Below are 18,746 nucleotides of genomic sequence, written 5' to 3'. Positions count from 1 at the left end.
TGTCCATCCAGAGACACTCTTCGAAGTCTTTCGTGCTTTGTACGCTCTTCTGAAGAACGGCGTATTCTTCATCGACTGTTGAGTGATGACCATCTCAATGACTGCATTCAATGTATTCGAAAGCCAATGCTCTCTCTTAAAAATTGTTTAGAGATCTTCATGACTTCTGCAGTTTTTTCTCAAACTGAAGAAGATCTCCTCTCCGCACTCTTCTCACTCCCTCGCTTGGCGCCCCGGGCATATACAATATCATCATCATCACTCGAAACTCCGTCGAGTGTTTCGATCACTGTTTCCCTGGTTATGTCAAACGTAAGTGTCTTCATCTACTTCGGATCTCTTCATACGCTGTTCTCTTCCAGGAAATTCCTGATTTGAAAGAAGTACAAGTACTTTTGAAATCTTTAGGATACCAAACAATATCCACTCCTCTTTCAACTCCCATTCCTCGTATCTTCGAAGGTGTTTGTTCGAAGGATCTCTGCTCTAGAACTGATGATCCCAATTCATCATCCCATCATCGTTTACTCGCTCGAATCATCCCTTCAACATTCCGCCTTCCCAAGTCTTCCAATCCAATCATCATGATTGGCGCAGGAACTGGAATTGCACCATTCCGTGGATTTCTGAAAGACTTGGCGTACATGAAGAACTCCGCGTCCGACATGGGATCCTTCCCCTCATCTGTTGTCCTTTTTTTCGGTTGTACGGATTCTCAAGTCGATTTTCTATACAAGGAAGAAATTGAGAGTTTCTGTCATCCAACTGCGAGTCGTCCAGCAATCATTTCGCATTTCTTTACCGCTTTTTCAAGAGAGCAATCAAAGAAAATTTATGTTCAAGATCGTTTACGTGAGCAAAGCTGCCTTCTCAAGCAACTTCTTGTTGACGACGACGGAACAGTTTTCATTTGTGGAGGGACTGCAATGGGTTCCGCAGCAAAGAGCGCCATTTGCGACGCTGTTGGACGATCTCGGATGGACTGGATGGTCTCAAATAGAAAAATTATAGAGGAGGTTTGGAGTTCATAGAAATGGTGAAGTTGTATCCAATTGAAATGCTTTCGATGTCAGATCCAATAGTTTCATGGTTTGGAAGTTTGTTTTTGCATCTTTTTTTGGTCTCCGCAAGTTTTGTTCGTTTTTCACAGGTTTTGTTCGTTTTGGTCTTGCTAATTTAGTTATAATTAGTTTGAAAGAGCTTTTGTAATTCGAGCAACTGCTTCAAGAACGTCCTGTCTATGTGCGAATCCAGAAATACGGATGAACCCCGCGCCTTCCCTTCCGAATCCAACCCCTGGTGTCGTAACGACGTGCGCCTTTTCGAGAAGTTCTTGGAAGGCAGCCCACGAATCCTTACCAGGAATCTGAGAAAACGACAACCCGTACGTGGTGGTGTTGGGATAAAGGGACAAATGATGTTGGGATATGGGGGGTATTGCGACATGGAAAAAAAATGGGATAAATACTCACTCGGACCCAAATATAGGGACTATTCCTCCCTCCATAACATGAGAAGCCTAATCGTTCCATTGCTTCTCGAATGATCGTTGCATTCTCCAGATAGAATGAAGTCATCTCACGCATTCCACGAAGACCTTCAGGAGAAAGAGTTGCGATTCCTCCTTCTTCAGCGAGATTACTGGGACCATTAAAGCACGTGCCCATAATTCTAGGAATTAAGAGATCATCATTAAACATTGATCAAACAATTGCAAGGTACCTCGCCCAATCATCCCAAACAGGAGTTCCTCCTTCATATTCGAGCTTTCGAGGACAAACAGTCCACCCTAATCTAACTCCCGTGAAACCAATCAATTTGGAAAAGCTTTGCGTTTCGAAAGCAACTCGTTTACTTCCCTCAATTGAGTAAATAGAATGTGGAACATCAGGATCCTGAATATATTCACTGACACGGAGAATGAAAGAAGGTGGAGAACCAGTAAACTGACTGACAACACGTTCTTATTCACTGTCCTAAAAGGCTTATATATTGATGATGTTTAAAATTATAGATATTATGTATTCTATTGTCTTGGAAAAAAATGGAGTGTTCAATATTATATAATATCATGCATGTAGTGATAGCAGTTTACTCAATACGACTTTGAACTACAATTGTAATTGTTACATATTCATCTTACCTGTAAGCTGCATCAAATATAATGAACGAGTTATTGTTTTCTGCAAATCGGACAAGCTCTTCTAATTGAGACTTTGTTGCTGCCATTCCGGTGGGATTGTTTGGCGAACAGAAATAAATAAGATGTGTGCGCTTGACTTTGGACAAATCGGGAAAGAATCCATTTTCTGGAGTACATGACATGTAAACGATGCTTGAGTAACGGCCTTCACTCTCATTGTAATCTCCAGCTTTGCCCGAAATAACAGCACCGTCCACATAAGCAGGATACACTGGATCCTGAACAGCGATTGTTGTTTGAGGTCCAAACAAAAGCTGAATTCGCGCTAAATCTGGCTTCGAGCCGTCCGAAATGAAAATTTCATCTGGATGGATTTCAAGATTTGAATAAAATGTGTCAGCAATTCTGAAGATAAAAAAAAGGTTTACAAATTTGAGTAAAATGCTTACAATTGTCTTAATTTTGCAGACCCATTGTAATCGGGATAACCAGAATAACGCTCCGCTGTTGACAGGTCCTGAGCCTTCCGAATAAATCCATCAATAATAGGTGACGGAAGAGGTTCGGTCGTATCACCAATTCCTAGGCTGATGAGTTTGGCAGTTGGATTGGCATCACAAAAGGCTTTCCGACGATTTGCGATATCGACGAACAAATAATTGGCTTTGAATTTTGCAAAATTTCCATTTCGGTGAACCATTGTAACAACCAAATGTCAGTGTTGTTAGGAGACGCTACATGCAGGCCGGAACGAAGTAAGAGAAGTAAAAATCGACGCGTGACGTGTTTGAGGAAAAAAAATTGGGAAGGTTTACTTATGTGTCTCGAGGGCCAGTGGCTGTGCAAGATAGGGGTGCCGCAGGGCTTCGTCGGGAGTGAGACGTTTAGCGGGGTCCAGCACCAAGCACTTGTCGAGAAAATCGCCAAGTTGACGAACTTTATTTCTGAGAGTTTGAGACTTTTGTGAAGATCCTGAACAAACATAAGGAAAAAAAACGGTCACACGTTTGTATCATTTCCAATACCTGAGCATTGAGGATGTTTTGCCAATAAAAGATCTGTAACGTTTTTTGTTTGACGATAATCAGCAAGACGACGAACAATATCCTGGATCAAGTGAAAAAACAAAAGATGAGGTGCGATATAGCATCAAGTGAAATTGACCTGTTTGGTGTAGGAATCCTGATCAATCCAAAGAAAGTCTTGATTGCTATCGAAATGTTTCTCAGAAAGTTGTCCTGCACGAACGAGTTTGCTAGGAAGTCTTCCTTTTGCATCCATGAATAGCTTTAGCATGTCATTATTTGACCGACCCTGGAAAAATTGAAGAAGCTGACAAAAACATTCCAAAAAGGCATCAAGCTTACGGGAAACAAGACATCCCCAGTGGCAATTTCATAAATTGTGCACGCTGCACTCCATACGTCGATAGCTGGATCATACCGACAGCCAAGAATGATTTCAGGTGCACGATAAAATCTAGAGACGAGATAGGACGTCACCTCGTTTTCAGAAACATCGAATGCACTTCCTAGATCACAAATTTTTAATACAGCAAATTTTTCATTGATCAGAATATTGTCTGGTTTCACTGAAAGAGAAAAGGATTTATAATTCCGTTTACGCCATTGCGTCGCAAATATGATCAAAACTGCTCATCAAAACTGCTCATCAAAACTGCTCATCAAAACTGCTCCACTCATCAAAACTACTAGATTGACTTACGGTCAGCGTGAAGAACGCCATTCTTCTTCAAATGTCGCAATCCAATGAAGAGTTGCTTGGAATAAGAGTAAACAGCCTGAGGATTTAACCCTCTCCCAGTTCCACCATACTTCTTCAATGCAACACGTAAATTTCCCCATAGCCATTCAAACACTAAACAGATGTGGCCCCTAAATTCAAATGTTCTTTGAAGGCGAACCACATGGCGACGATCCTCCTTATCGGATCGATTCAATCGCTCCAGAATATCAGCTTCTTTCTCCGCAGCACGCTTCATCATTTCATTGTTTCGAATAATTTTAATTGCAACAGTTCCACTGCAAGACATAAATGAGAGGAATTAAATGCGATCGCGCCACCAAGAGCAGATAGATTTGAATAGACATCAAACGTTCTACTAATCAGAACTTACTGCGTTTCGCTATCGTAGCACTTCACAACAGTTGAAAAGACTCCTTTGCCACTCAAATCAGCTAATACGCGATACCTGCCACTGTCGAGTTCTTCCCCAATAGACGCCTGAAGAAACAAAAACGAATGCATGCCCCATATTCGTTCCAATTCATGTCCCAAAGTCGAGTCCAGATTATGTCCCAAAGTGGAATCCAATATCTCACCATGTAATAGCCTTCAGCGTCATCCCAGTTCTCTGCTAAGTTCACACTCGTATCAATCAATTTTGCTGATTCATTTTTGGGTCGTCGTCTGGCTTTTTTCTTAACATTTTGTCTCTGATCTGTTATCGAAAACATATCAACATCATCATCCTCTTCTTCTTCTTCTTCCTCATCAATTCCCCCACTCTGAAAAAAAATTGATTTTCAAACACGACGGAACAATCAAACATCTTCATGGAGTGAATATACTACGTATCAAACACCATGAAATCAGCAAGCAACACCATCCAACAGCATCCAACAGCATCCAACACAATCCAACACCATCCAACACAATCATTCAAAATAATCCAACAACCCACCGCCTCTGTGGAGACATCCTCTGCCTCATGGCGTTTACGATCCTGTTCCTCTCTCTGCATGATAATAAACTGACGGAGACGTCTTTTATCCTCTTGGACCCTCTGCTTCAATTCTACTAAGCCGTCTTTCAACGCCTGAACAAAAACATTGCAATGATACAAAACAGATCGACATACCAAACTGATTGTCTTGGGAACTTCTAGAGATGCGACATCCACAGTCGATGATTGAGGGCTAATTTTATCGATTCTGGGACTGTTCGCTTCCGACGCTCGTTCCTTAGACACACTGTCATCATCCTCCTCATCATCAGGAACATCAGCAGCTGCAGCTAAAAACAATGCTTCCTCTTCAGCCGCCAATACCTCGTTGTCTAACCGTGCCGCCGAAGTCTGAAAACTTCCTTCACTTCTCACACAAGATACTGTTGACGATTGGGGATTGGGTGACGAAGCACTAAGACTGGAGGATTCAACTGGATTAACAGATGAATTTGAAATGGTTTCCTTTTGCCGATATTTTGCTAGAACAGCTTCACGTCGTCGTCGAGCAGCTTCAAGAAACTCTTCGGGATCTTCTTCGTGCTGATCACCAATTTCAAGTTCTTCGTGTGTTGAAATGCGTGGCCGCTTCTTTGAAAACTCCTCCTGCACCTCACTGGCAGGACTTACATCACGTACGCCATTCCTGCATGTTTCTATTAATGGGTCTCTTCTCTCTTTCGACCCTTCCGATTCCTTCTTTCGTTCATTTCGAGAAACCGACTCATTTCTACGGTGGGGACGTTTATTTCCCTCAGCGCGACGACGATAATCTGCATCGCGTTTATGTGGACTTGATTCAAGATGATAATCACGAGAGGAGCGCGAAGGAACACCATCGTACCGATCACTTCTACGGTGGTGCCCGCTGGATTCCTTATAATGACGGCGGCTTGAAACCCTCTCAACGGACCCCGAATGTCTGCGATGCCTACTGCGGCTGTCATCGGTCCTTGAATGACGTGTTCTCGATTCATTGATCAAACGACCACTCACATCATGGCAGTGCTTTTTAGAGCTTGAATCGGCGTTTGTTCGTCCGTCAACTGCAATGACAACAAATAGCCAATATTTTTTTTCTTTCTATTTCCTCTAAAAACACATACTGATTTCACCATCTTCGACATCCTCATTGTAACCTCTTCGACGCTTGCGTTCATCAAACGGTCGAGAAGAAGATCTCATGCTAGTGGAAAATAATTCACCTTTAGACAGAATGTGCCAGAAGCAGTGGGACTGAACCTGAGTCTGTGTGGTCTGGTGAGTTGTAAAAAGAACCTTTGCAAGTGCTGGTTCCTCGAATGGATCCCAAGCGGCAGAAGCGAAGGAGGGTGTCCATCGAAAACGCTGCTTTGGAATTAAATGGGGTCCAAGGGACGCTCGACGAGGCAGATGTGTTTCAGCAAGGCGTGAAGAGGCTAAAACTATTGGCGGAAGACTTCCAGAAAAAATTAGACGAAAAAAAGGAAATAAAAACTGCAGATGCATTGTATCGGTAGGTTCTATTTTTTATATTTGCGGTCTGGCATTTGTCCCCTAGGTCTTTAGTCGAAGCTTTGGACAAGCCCGAGGATAGCCTTGACGGTTTGCTCCATTTAGTTCACATTCAACGGACTACACTAAGGCCTCTCGTCAGACCAACTGTTAGACGCCTCACTGCAGAACAGGCCCGTATAGCCCTCCGTCGTCTTCTGGACAACAGACTCATGTAAGTCTGCCTCCATCAATGCCATTGAAAGAAACGACAATCAATGTTTAATCGTAGGACTGGCCTCATCTTCCAATCTGTAGTCCCAAGCCATCGTCAAGTTTGGGTTAAAGAAATTGTTCGACTGTTTCCTCAAGAAGTTCTAGCGATTGAATTCAAACAAGTAGGAAAGTCTTGAGAATGTGTTCCATGTCCCAATACATGTCCCAATGCCCTTATTATTGTGTCCCAATCCCCACTGCCTTATTAGTGTGTCTTATTGTGTCCCAATCCCCACTGCCTTATTAGTGTGTCTTATTGTGTCCCAATCCCCACTGCCTTCTTATTTTAGGAACTGAAGCCCCTCGAGTCAAAAGCTCATGAAACGATGCGTCATCATGCTGCGATGGGGAAGCTTTATGGTCGACTGACAACAGTTCTAGATCAACAATACAGACAAAAGTTACGAGAAGGAAAAGATGTTAAACAACTTCTATGTGTCAATAAGAAATTGAAAGAACATTCTGATGAACCCAAAAATATGGATGGATCAACAGATGGCGAAGAAGAGACTCTTCTCTCAAGTAATCAAGACGATAGTGATGCTGCTTTGTCGGGTGATGAACACTTGGAAGCATAGTGCGGTGACGTTTTTGGGTTTTTTTTCGGAACAGTAGACGCACCAGGACAGTCGCACCCAATGATTTTGTTGCCCGGAGACTTAGCGTCTTCATCATGTCCGCTCCAGCATCACGCAACCATTCCATCAATCCAAGCTCGTCTTCCCTTTCCGCCTTTGAAGAAACAGTGTTTCTCACATCCACGATTGGTGAGTGTATTCTCGACTTTGTATATTCTCGATTTGTCGACTTTGTATATTCTCGATTTGTCGACTTTGTATATTCTCGATTTGTCGACTTTGTATATTCTCGATTTGTCGACTTTGTATATTCTCGATTTGTCGACTTTGTATATTCTCGACTCTCCACTTTTTCTCTTCCTTGCAGTACTTTCCGAAGGTTGACGATATCATCGTTGGAGTCGTTGTCTACTCTTTCGCTGAGGGCTACAGAGTACGTTTTCAATCACTTCCATCATCCATTGGGACACTGTCTTTATTGCAGCTGGATATTAACGCTCCGTTTGAGGCAAATCTCTCGGCAGTCGCATTCAATAATGCGACAAAACTGAATCGCCCAAAATTACAACTCGGAAGCGTCGTTGTTTGTCGCGTGGCGTGGACAGGATGCTCCGACCCAAATAAGCGAGACCCATCGCAGGAAATCTATCCGTGTGCGTGTGTTCCGTGTGTTCATTCGTTGGGATTGAATGACTCATGCGACGTGACGTGCGAAGTTCCGAATGATCCTCGCAATTGGTCAAGCAAAGAAGTATATCTTGGTGAACTTCCCCCCGACGAGGGATTTTACTTCGATGTTCCTATAATTCACGCTCTCAGGTGAGAACAGGTGGGATGGATTGGAACGACAACCGTCGTCTATGATTGACTGCTGAGTTGTTTTATGAGTTGTTTTATGAGTTGTTTTATGAGTTGTTTTATGAGTTGTTTTATGAGTTGTTTTATGAGTTGTTTTATGAGTTGTTTTATAAGTTGTTTTATGAGTTGTTTTATGAGTTGTTTTATGAGTTGTTTTATGAGTTGTTTTATGAGTTGTTTTATTGACTTGAATCCAGAAATGGTTTTATGTTTCGCTGCGTTTCTATTTGTCAATGTTGTTTCAGTCTTCAAGGGGCGAGACATTACGTTTTAGAAAGACTTGGCGAGCTTCTCTCGTATGAAATTGCGGTCGGAATTAATGGAAGGTGCGTCAATGAAGAGTTTTCAGAATCGATACTTTTAAGGATATCATCATCAATAATTCACTCTATAATTCGACAATTGACGATAAATCATTCTATAATTCGATAATTGACGATAAATCATTCTATAATTTGATAATTAACGATAAATCACTCCATCATCCGATAGGAATAAATCTTCTGTATTTTCGCTTCTCTTTTTATCAGGATTTGGGTCAAAGGAGCTTCTCCCAAGGACACACTCTCTATTGCCAGGATCATCCAAGGGAGCTTGGGACTCAGTTTACCTCAATTAGAGTCAACAATACAATCAATTTTACAACGCGAAAAAAACAAAAATTGAACCCTAGAAATCAATAATTGCGCTACTGGGGACTAATTAACACAAAACAATAGGACAATTTGCGACAATGGAAAAAAAGAGGGTTAGGAATCCACGCATTTCTGCACAAAGCACTTGCAAGGTGCGTCTTCCAGAAAAACAGTGAACGGGAGAGCGGATTCAAACAGTCTCTTCTTGTGATAATCTCTTAATAGTTTTTCTGGTGTGCAAGAGATTCTTGTTTCAGATAAAAATGGGATTGTTTTACTTACTGGTATGTGAGCGTTTCTCTCTTCTATGCATTTTTTCTGTTTTCAGCCCCATCAACTGAAGTCATGGGGTCGGACGATCGGGGGGGTGACCGCTTGGCCAAGTTGCTCGTATTCTCAGTCAGCTGCCAACAGGTAACAATTGCTATTCCCTCAAATTAAACTTTCTTTGATTTAAAATCAATGAGCTTCAGACTGCCAAGCTTTGCTCCTTAGGGGAAGTGAAGACTATAACGGTTGGTGTCATTTTTCCTTTCCTGTACTTCTTTGTTTTGATCATTGTTTTGCTTGATTATTGTTGTGTGTACGCAGAGTGTTTTTCTTGATGGTGTTACAATCCAAGCGCCAATCGATCCTCTCATCATCACAGTAGACGCCGCACTAGGAACTCCGATAGGTAAGACTCTCATGAAATCACTTTAATGGTGACTGCCAAGATTTCGTTGTTCTATTGAGAGAAATAGAATGAACAGCATGAAGCATATCAGATTTACGAGACTGTTTGGAGTTGCGATATGTCCCGCGACACCCCCGTCTTCATCGCAGAAGAGTTAAAGAGGCCAATCACGATTCTTGCCGAAGCGTTAGAGCCCATGCGACTTGCAATCTCTTCTGCTTTAAATACATTGGACGAACGAACCTGTTTGGATCCAAGTACATTCGCTAAAGAGGGTTTCAATGCGATGGCCTTCAACAGTCAATGAACCGAGTTCCTTGTAAGGGTATGATTATGAGATTTCAATTGGGGCATCGCGTCGATTTCAAAAAAGATATCTCTAAAGTGCAGCATGTGAGAAGAGTTTGGCTTGGTGTTGCAAGGAAGAAGACGATGATCACCACCAGTGGAACAAGTTGAAACGTTTTATGTCAACGTGGAAACTGAAGGAAGGGAATCCAAGTAACGGCAGTTCAATGTAGAGATTTGTGCGTTTCCATACTTCGTAGTCTTCATGCTGGTGTACATCTAGCTAACATCAGAAAATCCAGTGATCAGTTACGTCTTGTTTTGAACTCGTGACGGAAAGATAACAAGACAATCGAGTTGCCACCTTCTACATATTGCGGAACATGCTGAATTAGTTGTCACAACAATCGATCAATTTATCGTTATGGGTCTGGCGGGAGTTTGAAAAAAGTTCGATTATCAACAATTTCCACAGAGAGACGCGACTGGAAACAGCCCGCAATATTGGGGGCATTGCATGGGCATCGATCCACAAGCACCACATTCTCTCCGACTTGTCTTCTGTGTTTTTGTGTGTACAACCAAATGCAATCACATGCACACCTGATTGGCATTCAATTCACTGGGAATCATCTTATCTCCACCATCATGATCCAAAAAAGTGACGAGTCGTGTGAGTATTGCCAGATAAATGAAAGCGAAAAGTGCAGGTGCGACGTCCCAGAATAATGTAGGTGATGTAAAGTTAGCTCATGTTCTAATCGCGTCCTGTCTGAGACGGTAGAGTGCTTTCGCAGAGTATTTCGTTCTTGAATAGCGTGTGGGGTGCGTAGTACTGTCGCGGTTGCACCTAGTTGCTACCGGCCCGCCAGATTTCCATCAGTCGAAGACCCATCTCCAGGCAAGGAGGCTCCGAGTTCCAGGGAACCGAAGGAGATCAGATAGTACCCTAGTTTGTAGATCTAGCTGGGATATATCGAACCTTGTATTTCGGTAACTGTCCATGTGCGTGCGGTGAACGACTCGACGAAAACTCCAGAAAGTCCTTTAATAACTTTGGACCTTGGCGTTTTGGATTGGAATAAACTCCAATAACGTGAAACAAGAGATAAGAAGTGAAAGGGAACAGACTGCACAGCATGACAGCTTCGGAATCATCAAAGCAACCATTGGACGACAACACTGTTGAGGAGCTGGAAGAAATAAATCCTATTACAGTAGAAAATGCTTCACGAGAGATGCGCACACTCGAGGATATCATCAGGCGCTCAAGAGCAGAGTCCTCGTTCGCTGGTAGAGCCGGAGCTCGGAGAAGAGCATCCCGGTCAGCATCAAGAGGAAGGATCACTGTGGAGCGACTCGAGAGGATGTGTCGCATGTTAAGGCGAGAAGAACTGGACAGAGCAAGCCCAGCAAACAATTCCCGGATCAAAGTGCCTGAGATGAGCGAAACGGCATGTCAACAGTAGGCTTCGCAGGTCAGTTGGTTAGAGCTTAACCACAAAGTCGCTGGTTCAATCCCAGCCGATGCCGTGTTGTGCAACTCGAAGTCATGTAAATCCCAACAAAATGAGACGCTGTCCTTATGTGATTCATGCCTCTGCGAATTGTCGACAACACCTACAACAATTACAACTGCAACAGCCACCACTACAACTGCAACAGCCACCACTACAACTACAACAGCCACCCCTACAACTACACCCCTACAACTACAACTGCCACCACTACAACTACACCACTACAACTACAACAGCCACCACTACAGCCACCACTACAGCGACCACGACCATTACAATGACTGCGGCAACAACCACGACGGCGGTAGTAACTACAAGTGATGACGCCCACCACAGCAATCACTGCAGAAGAAGAATGCCAAGGGTGTAGTCACGCTGCAGCCAATGTTCGAGTTCAAGTGAATTAGGATGGAGAAGTCCCAAGAGATGTAGTTTTATGTACAATTGTTCTCCTAGTACAGTTAACTTAGTGTTTCTTTTTTTTAGATTGTAGGAAGAGATTTCCATGAGTGCAGTCAAATGCGTTGATTCATATTTTGGCTGAAGCCTTGTTGTGTGGATCTTTCGCTGGGCGGGGGGGCGAGACACGGTTCTCGTTCAGCGGTTTGCGTGGCGGTCAACATAAAGGGTGACAGCATGGTTGTTTGAAGAACTAACTGACCAATGCATGCACATGTCAGCCACCACAACACTCATGCTACGTGGGCCTGGAACTAAAAAGTGTTCATGCCAGCCAGATCTACAATTAAGCCAGACCAGAATTTTTTAGAATGAAACTTTTGGGGCTTTCCGCATTTTTTCTTTCATATGTTGCTGCCGAAATATGCATCCCCGACGCTGCCGTTGACATTGTCTTCGCTGTTGACAACACAGGAAGTATGGCCCAATGCAAGAAACAGTTAACGCCCTCTCTGATCTCATGCAAACGCTGGAGAAGATTCGAGAAACTCGCTCTGGGTTGATCACCTTCAATGATGAGTAAGTGTGACGCCCTCTGTGAGGTTGTTGTCATTTTTTTTTCTCTGATGGAACGGGTGCAACAGAGCAACGCCAAATTATGGTGTTCGTTTGGAGGCTCCGTAAGTTTCAGCTACAGAGAACTGCAGCATCAAGGACGTTTCAGGCTCATATCCGATCATGAGAAGCTTGACGGGAGGATTCGTAACTTTGGCTATGGCGACAAATTCACTCCTGAAGAGTGAGTTATTGTTGGAGCCCGCAATTCCAGCGTCGGCTGGAGGGCAACACCCCCATGGAAAACAAATGATTCGGATGATGGTCGTCGTAACTGATGCTGCATACAGGTTCCCAGGCGACAATCCAGAGGGACGCGTTTGTTCAACGGAAATAGAGGTGGGATGGTTCAATGAAACACACTTCACAACTCATTGATAACAGGATTATCCAACAGATGATATGGTGGCAAAGCATTGAAGGAGAAGGACATCGTCCCAATCTTCATCATATTGACCGATATGGATGGTGATAACTACCTTAACGTTTATCAAAGCTTTCTAGATAAGCACGAGCTCAAAGGAGTTGCGATGAAGAGCGAAGGTGCCATTGCGATACACGATGAAATTGAGAAGGCGATTGGTGTCGTACTGTGTAACGAACCCACTACTACAAGAACCACCACCACTACAACTACCACCACCACTACAACTACCACCACTACAACTACCACCACTACAACTACCCACCACTACGACAACTACCACCACCACCACTACGACTACAACAACGACAACAACCCACACAGCCATCACGACAGCTGCTGGCGAAATATGCATCCCCGACGCTGCCGTTGACATGGTCTTAGCTGTTGACAACACTGGGAGTATGGCCGTTTACAGGAAACAGATTGAAGCCCTCCCTGATGGCGAAGGTTCGAGAAAATTCGCTCTGGGTTGATCACCTTCAATGATGAGTGAGTGACGCCCTTTGTAAGGTTGTTGTCATTTTGTTCCCAGATGGAACGGGTGCAACAGAGCAACGCCAAATTATGGTGTTCGTTTGGAGGCTCCGTAAGTTTCAGCTACAGAGAACTGCAGCATCAAGGACGTTTCAGGCTCACATCCGATCATGAGACGGTTGACGGGAGGATTCGTAACTTTGGCTATGGCGACAAATTCACTCCTGAAGAGTGAGTTTTTCTATGGAATCTGGTGTGGAATGTTTTTTTTCGCAGCCTTATTGTTGGAGCCCGCAATTCGAGCGTCAGCTGGAGGCAACACCCCCATGGAAAACAACTTGTCCGGATGATGGTCGTGGTAACTGACCCTGCATACAGGTTGCCAGGCGACAATCGAGAGGGACGCGTTTGTTCAACGGGTCTCATACCCAATAAAGGGAACGGCAACTATGATAACCAAATAGAGGTGGGATGATTCAATGAAACACACTTCACAACTCATTGATAACAGGATTATCCAACAACTGATATGGTGGCAAAGGCATTAAAGGGAAGGACATCATCCCAATCTTCATCATACTGGGCGATGAGAAGGATGATAATTACGTCAATGTTTATCAAGATTTTCTGGATGAATACAAGCTCAAGGGAGTTGTAGTGAAGAGCAAAGGTGCCTCTGGAGTAGTCGACGAAATTGGGAAGGTCATTGGTGTCGTGCTGTGTAACGAACCGACAACCACTACAACAACAACCACTACTACAACAACAACCACTACTACAACAACAACCACTACTACAACAACAACCACTACTACAACAACCACGACGACAACCACCACAACCTCGTCTGAAGCAACCACTCCTACGAGTACAACAGCTACAGGAAGCACTGCAGAAGAAGAATGCAATGTGATGGTTGCTGTGGCCACGTTGAAGTCAATCTCCAAGTTCAAGTTGAAAAAGCAAATTTTGATGAAGAGGAACAACTTTGAGTCTCAAATAACAGGAGCGCGTTCTTGACATAATAGATGTCAACCACTCGCGGGACTGCTAAAAGACTCGCCTCCTAAAAGACTCGTCTGCCGCTTGCTAAGCGAGTCTCGTCACTTGTGTCTGTTCCGCTGTATGACTTGTGTGTTGGTGTGCAAAATTCCATGCACAAGTTTTCAAATGAATCTTTTCTTCTTTTTAACCCTCAAACCGCGCCAAAATGGCAGCGGCTCCATCCGTTTATTGGAGACTGTACAATTTTCCATGAGTTTCACATTTGGAATAATTGTTTTTGAACGAACAATCAGCCGTCCCAGGCACAAGATCTGTTGAACAGGTATAATGTTCGGTAATAAAGTTTCGTTTGAAGACGAAGAAGATTCATTGAGTCAACGCGGAATGTTCAGCGGTACAACCAACAGGCTCTTCGATAAAGAGTTGCTTCGAAGAGGATTGCTGCATAGAGGTGCTGCTGCCGCATTAGCGGGATCTGTTTTGGGAATTGTAAGCTCATATCAAGCGGTTGTTTGTAGTCATTTCATGGTTTTCAGGTTGTATCGATGATTGTGAATGTTTCACTCGTTGAACTGTCCATCAGTCCATTTTTCGCATTTGTAAGGAAGGTATCAGGATAACTTAATCTTCTTTTTTCTCTTTCTAGTATTTTGGGTTTCTTTTCCTTCTTGTTGGTGCAATTATTGTTTATCGCATTATGTCGGGACAATCCCCAGACCCTGACGAAAAACATCAAAAGCAACTTCTATGCTTTTCTTCTCTGGTATGTTCACAGAATTGATGTGTACTCCCCATAAGAATGAATGAACAACGGAATTCGTTGCACTTCTTCTAAAGCAATTTTTTCCCTATAGAAAATGTGTTCATTTCATTCTATTGGTTTTCATTTCATTTTCCCGGTTTTCAGGTCATTCTCTCTGGCATTGTCTGTTTCTTTTTGCGACGAAATTGGTTCATGCATCTTCCGTTTTTCTTCAAAGTTCCTGTCTATGCGCTTCTTGGGACTTCAGTGGCTTTCGCGTTAACATTCACTCTCGTTGACATTGTGAATCTATGGGTTGGGGTCTTCCAAGCTTCCTCGGCTAAGCCTCTGGTTCAGTCAATTTCGCAGGTGAATTTTCTTTTTATGAATTTTCTTTTTATACCGAGTGCAACGATTCGACTCTCTTATCGTCGTTTTAGATTCGCCTTGTTGTTTCGATGGCTTTGCTAATGGGTTTGATTTTTGGGACAATTTTCGGGATCATGAAGGTGGAAGAAGAAGTTAGTTATCATGTGCGACTGGCATTACAGAGAGAAGAGCACTACTGCCTTCCAATTGGAGGAATTCTTGGAGCTTTAGTGAGTCAATTTTGATTTTTTTGATTTTAGAAAACTCTGTGTTTAAGAAAATCAAGAATTTCTAAATACTTTTTTGTATTTGTAGACTGGCTTTGCCAACGAATATCTTCGACTACAAAATCAAGCGTATCAAGCGATTCGGCAGACCGAATTCGATGAGGATATTTGAGCGATTTTCGGGACATGAAGGCGTTCTTTAAAACTAATGGGAAGGGAAAGCCCTTTTTATTCATTTGTCGGGTAGATTGGGAGTTGATTCTCATCTCCCTTTTATCCTCCATTTTCTTGATCTCCGTGTCCCAATTCTCTCTGTGTTCCAATCCAAGGAAAGTCATTTTGGGGATGATTTAGTTTGGATAGATTGCGAAATGGTGACCACGCAACAGACCATAAGCAACAGCTCCTTTCATTCCAAAAACATTTACCTGAAAAAAAAATATAAACAACAGCGATGGTTCTGCAAATCGCATCACAAGAAGCCGATTCCTTACTTCGGGTTCATAGCGTGTTGTTGATCCTTTAAAGAAATAAGAAAATTCCTCTCGTTTATCAATCAAGAAACCAACTGTTGATGGATTTCCGTTTCTATCGACCATCCCTCGACGTTTTATCATACAACGTTCCCAATTGGGTCGTGGTTGGGATCCTCTATAATATTGGGCCCTATAATCAAACCAGCTCTGACTGCCTTTCTGAGATCGTCGTTGCGCTGAACATAAGAAGAAGCATAAGGTGCGAAGTGATTCGTAGAACTACCTTTTATGATATTTTCGAACAACGTTCCTCGAGCAAATGTTTGCACTATTTCTGTGGCTTTTCCGTCATCTTTAACTAAATCTCTCACTAAAATCATCCGGTGAAGATCTTCAGATAATTCCTCAATATACCGATTTATCATGAAATTGAGTTTTTTTGGCAAAAGAATTTTATTCCAATTTGCAAATGTTGAAGGGTCATATTTGAACAACCCCATCCATTTCATTCGATCAACAATGAGCTTCTTTCTGATGCTATGGGACGCCAATCGTCTCAAGCGCTCCTCATATTTGTTGATTGCTTCTTGAAAATTGAACCATTTTGGGGGAATCTGTTTTGCTTCTTCTATTGATGAATTAAAGCCATCTCGAGTTAAATTGTCATGCACCGAGTGATATTTGGTTCCACGTTGTGCAGTGTTCATAATGTTTTTAGCATACCGCTTGTTTGAATTCGATAAGCCTTGAATAATGGCATCAGGATATTCTTTGCCGATGTAGTTCAAAAATGCGGTCTCCATTGCCTCGTATTGCATCAGCTGGAAGGCTTCAAATCGCTCTCGCAAATATTCCGGAAAGTTTGAGAAATTTGTTGCTATCAAGGGAACATTATCAGGAATTGGGATTTTATAAATTTCTGCGCTCTTCTTGTTATTTTCTTTGAACTGCCGCTCATTTTCTGTAAGTAGCGTGTCCTCGCCAGCCGCACTTGAGTTTTCCGTATCGAAGAGATCGTTTCCTTTTTGAGTATCCAAGTCCCTTTTCCTATTTTTATTCACGGATTCATGTTCTCTGATTTTTTGATCAGTTCTTGTTTCGTTGAGTTGAGGAACTTTATCTTCTTGGGGTGAGCTGAAAAACAAGTGGATTGCCGACAAATCATCATAGTTCTTCCCATCTGATTCTTTTTTCAATCGTTTTTTCGCCTTCTCCGCTTCTCGCGCCATTAATTCTTCTGCGCGTCGTTTCACTTTTTCCATTTTCATATCATTCATTGGAACTTCCGCAGTGATATTCAAATCCAAGCCTAATAACAAAAATAAGAACAAAAACAAGAATAACAAATCTCTTTAATCAACTTCTCACCATTCGGAAATGTGAGAGATGCAACACTGGCTCCATACACTGGCATGTCTTTCCTGAACCAATATCTTCCGCTAGACTCTTTTCGGGTTCTTGTCGCAAAATGAATATTGAGGGGAAATGCAAGTTTTAAAAATCGGACTGGAACTTTCCCAAATTGAATCATTTCTCGAAGAAGCACTCGTTGCTCATCAATCAAAGTGTCGTTTTTCACAAACTCAACCAAATCAATCAAACGCTCTTGTGCTCCGAAATTCAGAATGATTGGTTTTATTAATCGCGCTGCAATCAGAGACGGATCCAGAATACTGACGACTTCTCCATCTTGATCTCCATCTTGATGCTCTTCAGTTGGTCTTCCGGATTTCTGTGGAAAAAACATTTTCCAATTCTTCTTCTGACTTCAATTTGTCAATCCTCTTCGTTTCTGCAACAACCCCATGCGTTTTCACAACTTGATAGGTATCAAATTTTGATAGACTCTTGAGTTCCGTGAAATATCGAGAGAAAAGGAAATCCTTAACCAGGGCTTCTTCTAATATGAAGTGACGACTCTCCTCCACTAGATATGGTGGGACCTACACAGTTGAGACATAGAATTGGGACATAGAATTGGGACATAGAATTGGGACATAGAATCAATAAATCTACAATTCATACTTCCAGTCCACCGGTTGTTAAAACGATTGTCGTTCCATTTGCAATTTCCTGATTGTAACTTCCCACGCGTTTAACGAATTCGAATGGATGGAATGCGTTCTCAAAAATTGATTCTATCAATGGACGATTTTTTGATGATGCATTTCTTTCCATTATTGTTCTTGTCACCATGATATCTTCTAGTTTCTGTTTTCTCGTTTTTTTAGTTGTTGTTGAAGTTTCCATCCACCTCAGGTCCTTCAATTGATAAGCAGCAACTTTCAATCCTCGCCACATTCTTCTCTCCGCTAAGCGTGTCATCAAATGCAATGATTTTGTATCAAATGATGAAAATGCTTTTGCCATCAAATCCTTAAAATAAGGTTCATACAAGAATGTTGCCGTGAATGCCGCTTTTGCATGAAGATATTGGAGATCGGAATACTGAGCACGGATACGAAGTCTATCCAAAACGCGAACTGTTTTCCAATCTTCTGATTTGATTGCTTCATCATAATGTTCACTTAATGACTTCACACTTCCATAGCGAATTTTGATTGCATGAAGCTCCTGGTCTTTTTGATCTGTAACAAGCAGACGACAACTTATTTTTCTATTTAGACAAAGAATCAAACTCACTTTCTATCAGATCTTCCAGAGTTGTCGTATTCGGATATTCATCGATCACTTTATTCAATGCGTCAAAATCAATAAAACGGGCGGCTTGATTTTCCAATAATGTTGAATTGAACGACGGATTCATTCTTCTTTCAAATGCTTCCGGCCCTTCACCAACAGAACTGAACAAAGAAAAT

The 18,746-nt window shown here is 42.5% G+C and overlaps 2 protein-coding genes across 2 annotated transcripts; both read right to left on the bottom strand.

The window, feature by feature from the left end:
- Positions 1-1,186: 1,186 nt before the first annotated feature.
- Positions 1,187-2,843, bottom strand: LOC129617413 (uncharacterized). The gene is made up of 5 exons (XM_055532649.1): positions 2,593-2,843; positions 2,144-2,548; positions 1,723-1,950; positions 1,473-1,671; positions 1,187-1,366 (listed from the first exon to the last, which is right to left on the bottom strand). Exons 1-5 carry the CDS (start codon positions 2,841-2,843, stop codon positions 1,187-1,189), a joined length of 1,263 nt encoding a protein of 420 aa, XP_055388624.1.
- Positions 2,844-2,954: 111 nt separating this feature from the next.
- Positions 2,955-6,074, bottom strand: LOC129617412 (serine/threonine-protein kinase PRP4 homolog). Its single transcript, XM_055532648.1, has 9 exons — positions 5,996-6,074; positions 4,863-5,935; positions 4,486-4,653; positions 4,281-4,387; positions 3,869-4,185; positions 3,511-3,734; positions 3,308-3,457; positions 3,169-3,250; positions 2,955-3,115 (listed from the first exon to the last, which is right to left on the bottom strand). Exons 1-9 carry the CDS (start codon positions 6,072-6,074, stop codon positions 2,955-2,957), a joined length of 2,361 nt encoding a protein of 786 aa, XP_055388623.1.
- Between the last annotated feature and the right edge of the window lie 12,672 nt (positions 6,075-18,746).

Source organism: Condylostylus longicornis, unplaced genomic scaffold, assembly GCF_029603195.1.
Source record: "Condylostylus longicornis isolate FDR11 unplaced genomic scaffold, ASM2960319v2 ptg000526l, whole genome shotgun sequence".
Taxonomy (NCBI): Eukaryota; Metazoa; Arthropoda; class Insecta; order Diptera; family Dolichopodidae; genus Condylostylus; species Condylostylus longicornis.
Note: the sequence above shows the minus strand (reverse complement) of the source record. Positions and strands in the feature narration are given on the sequence as shown.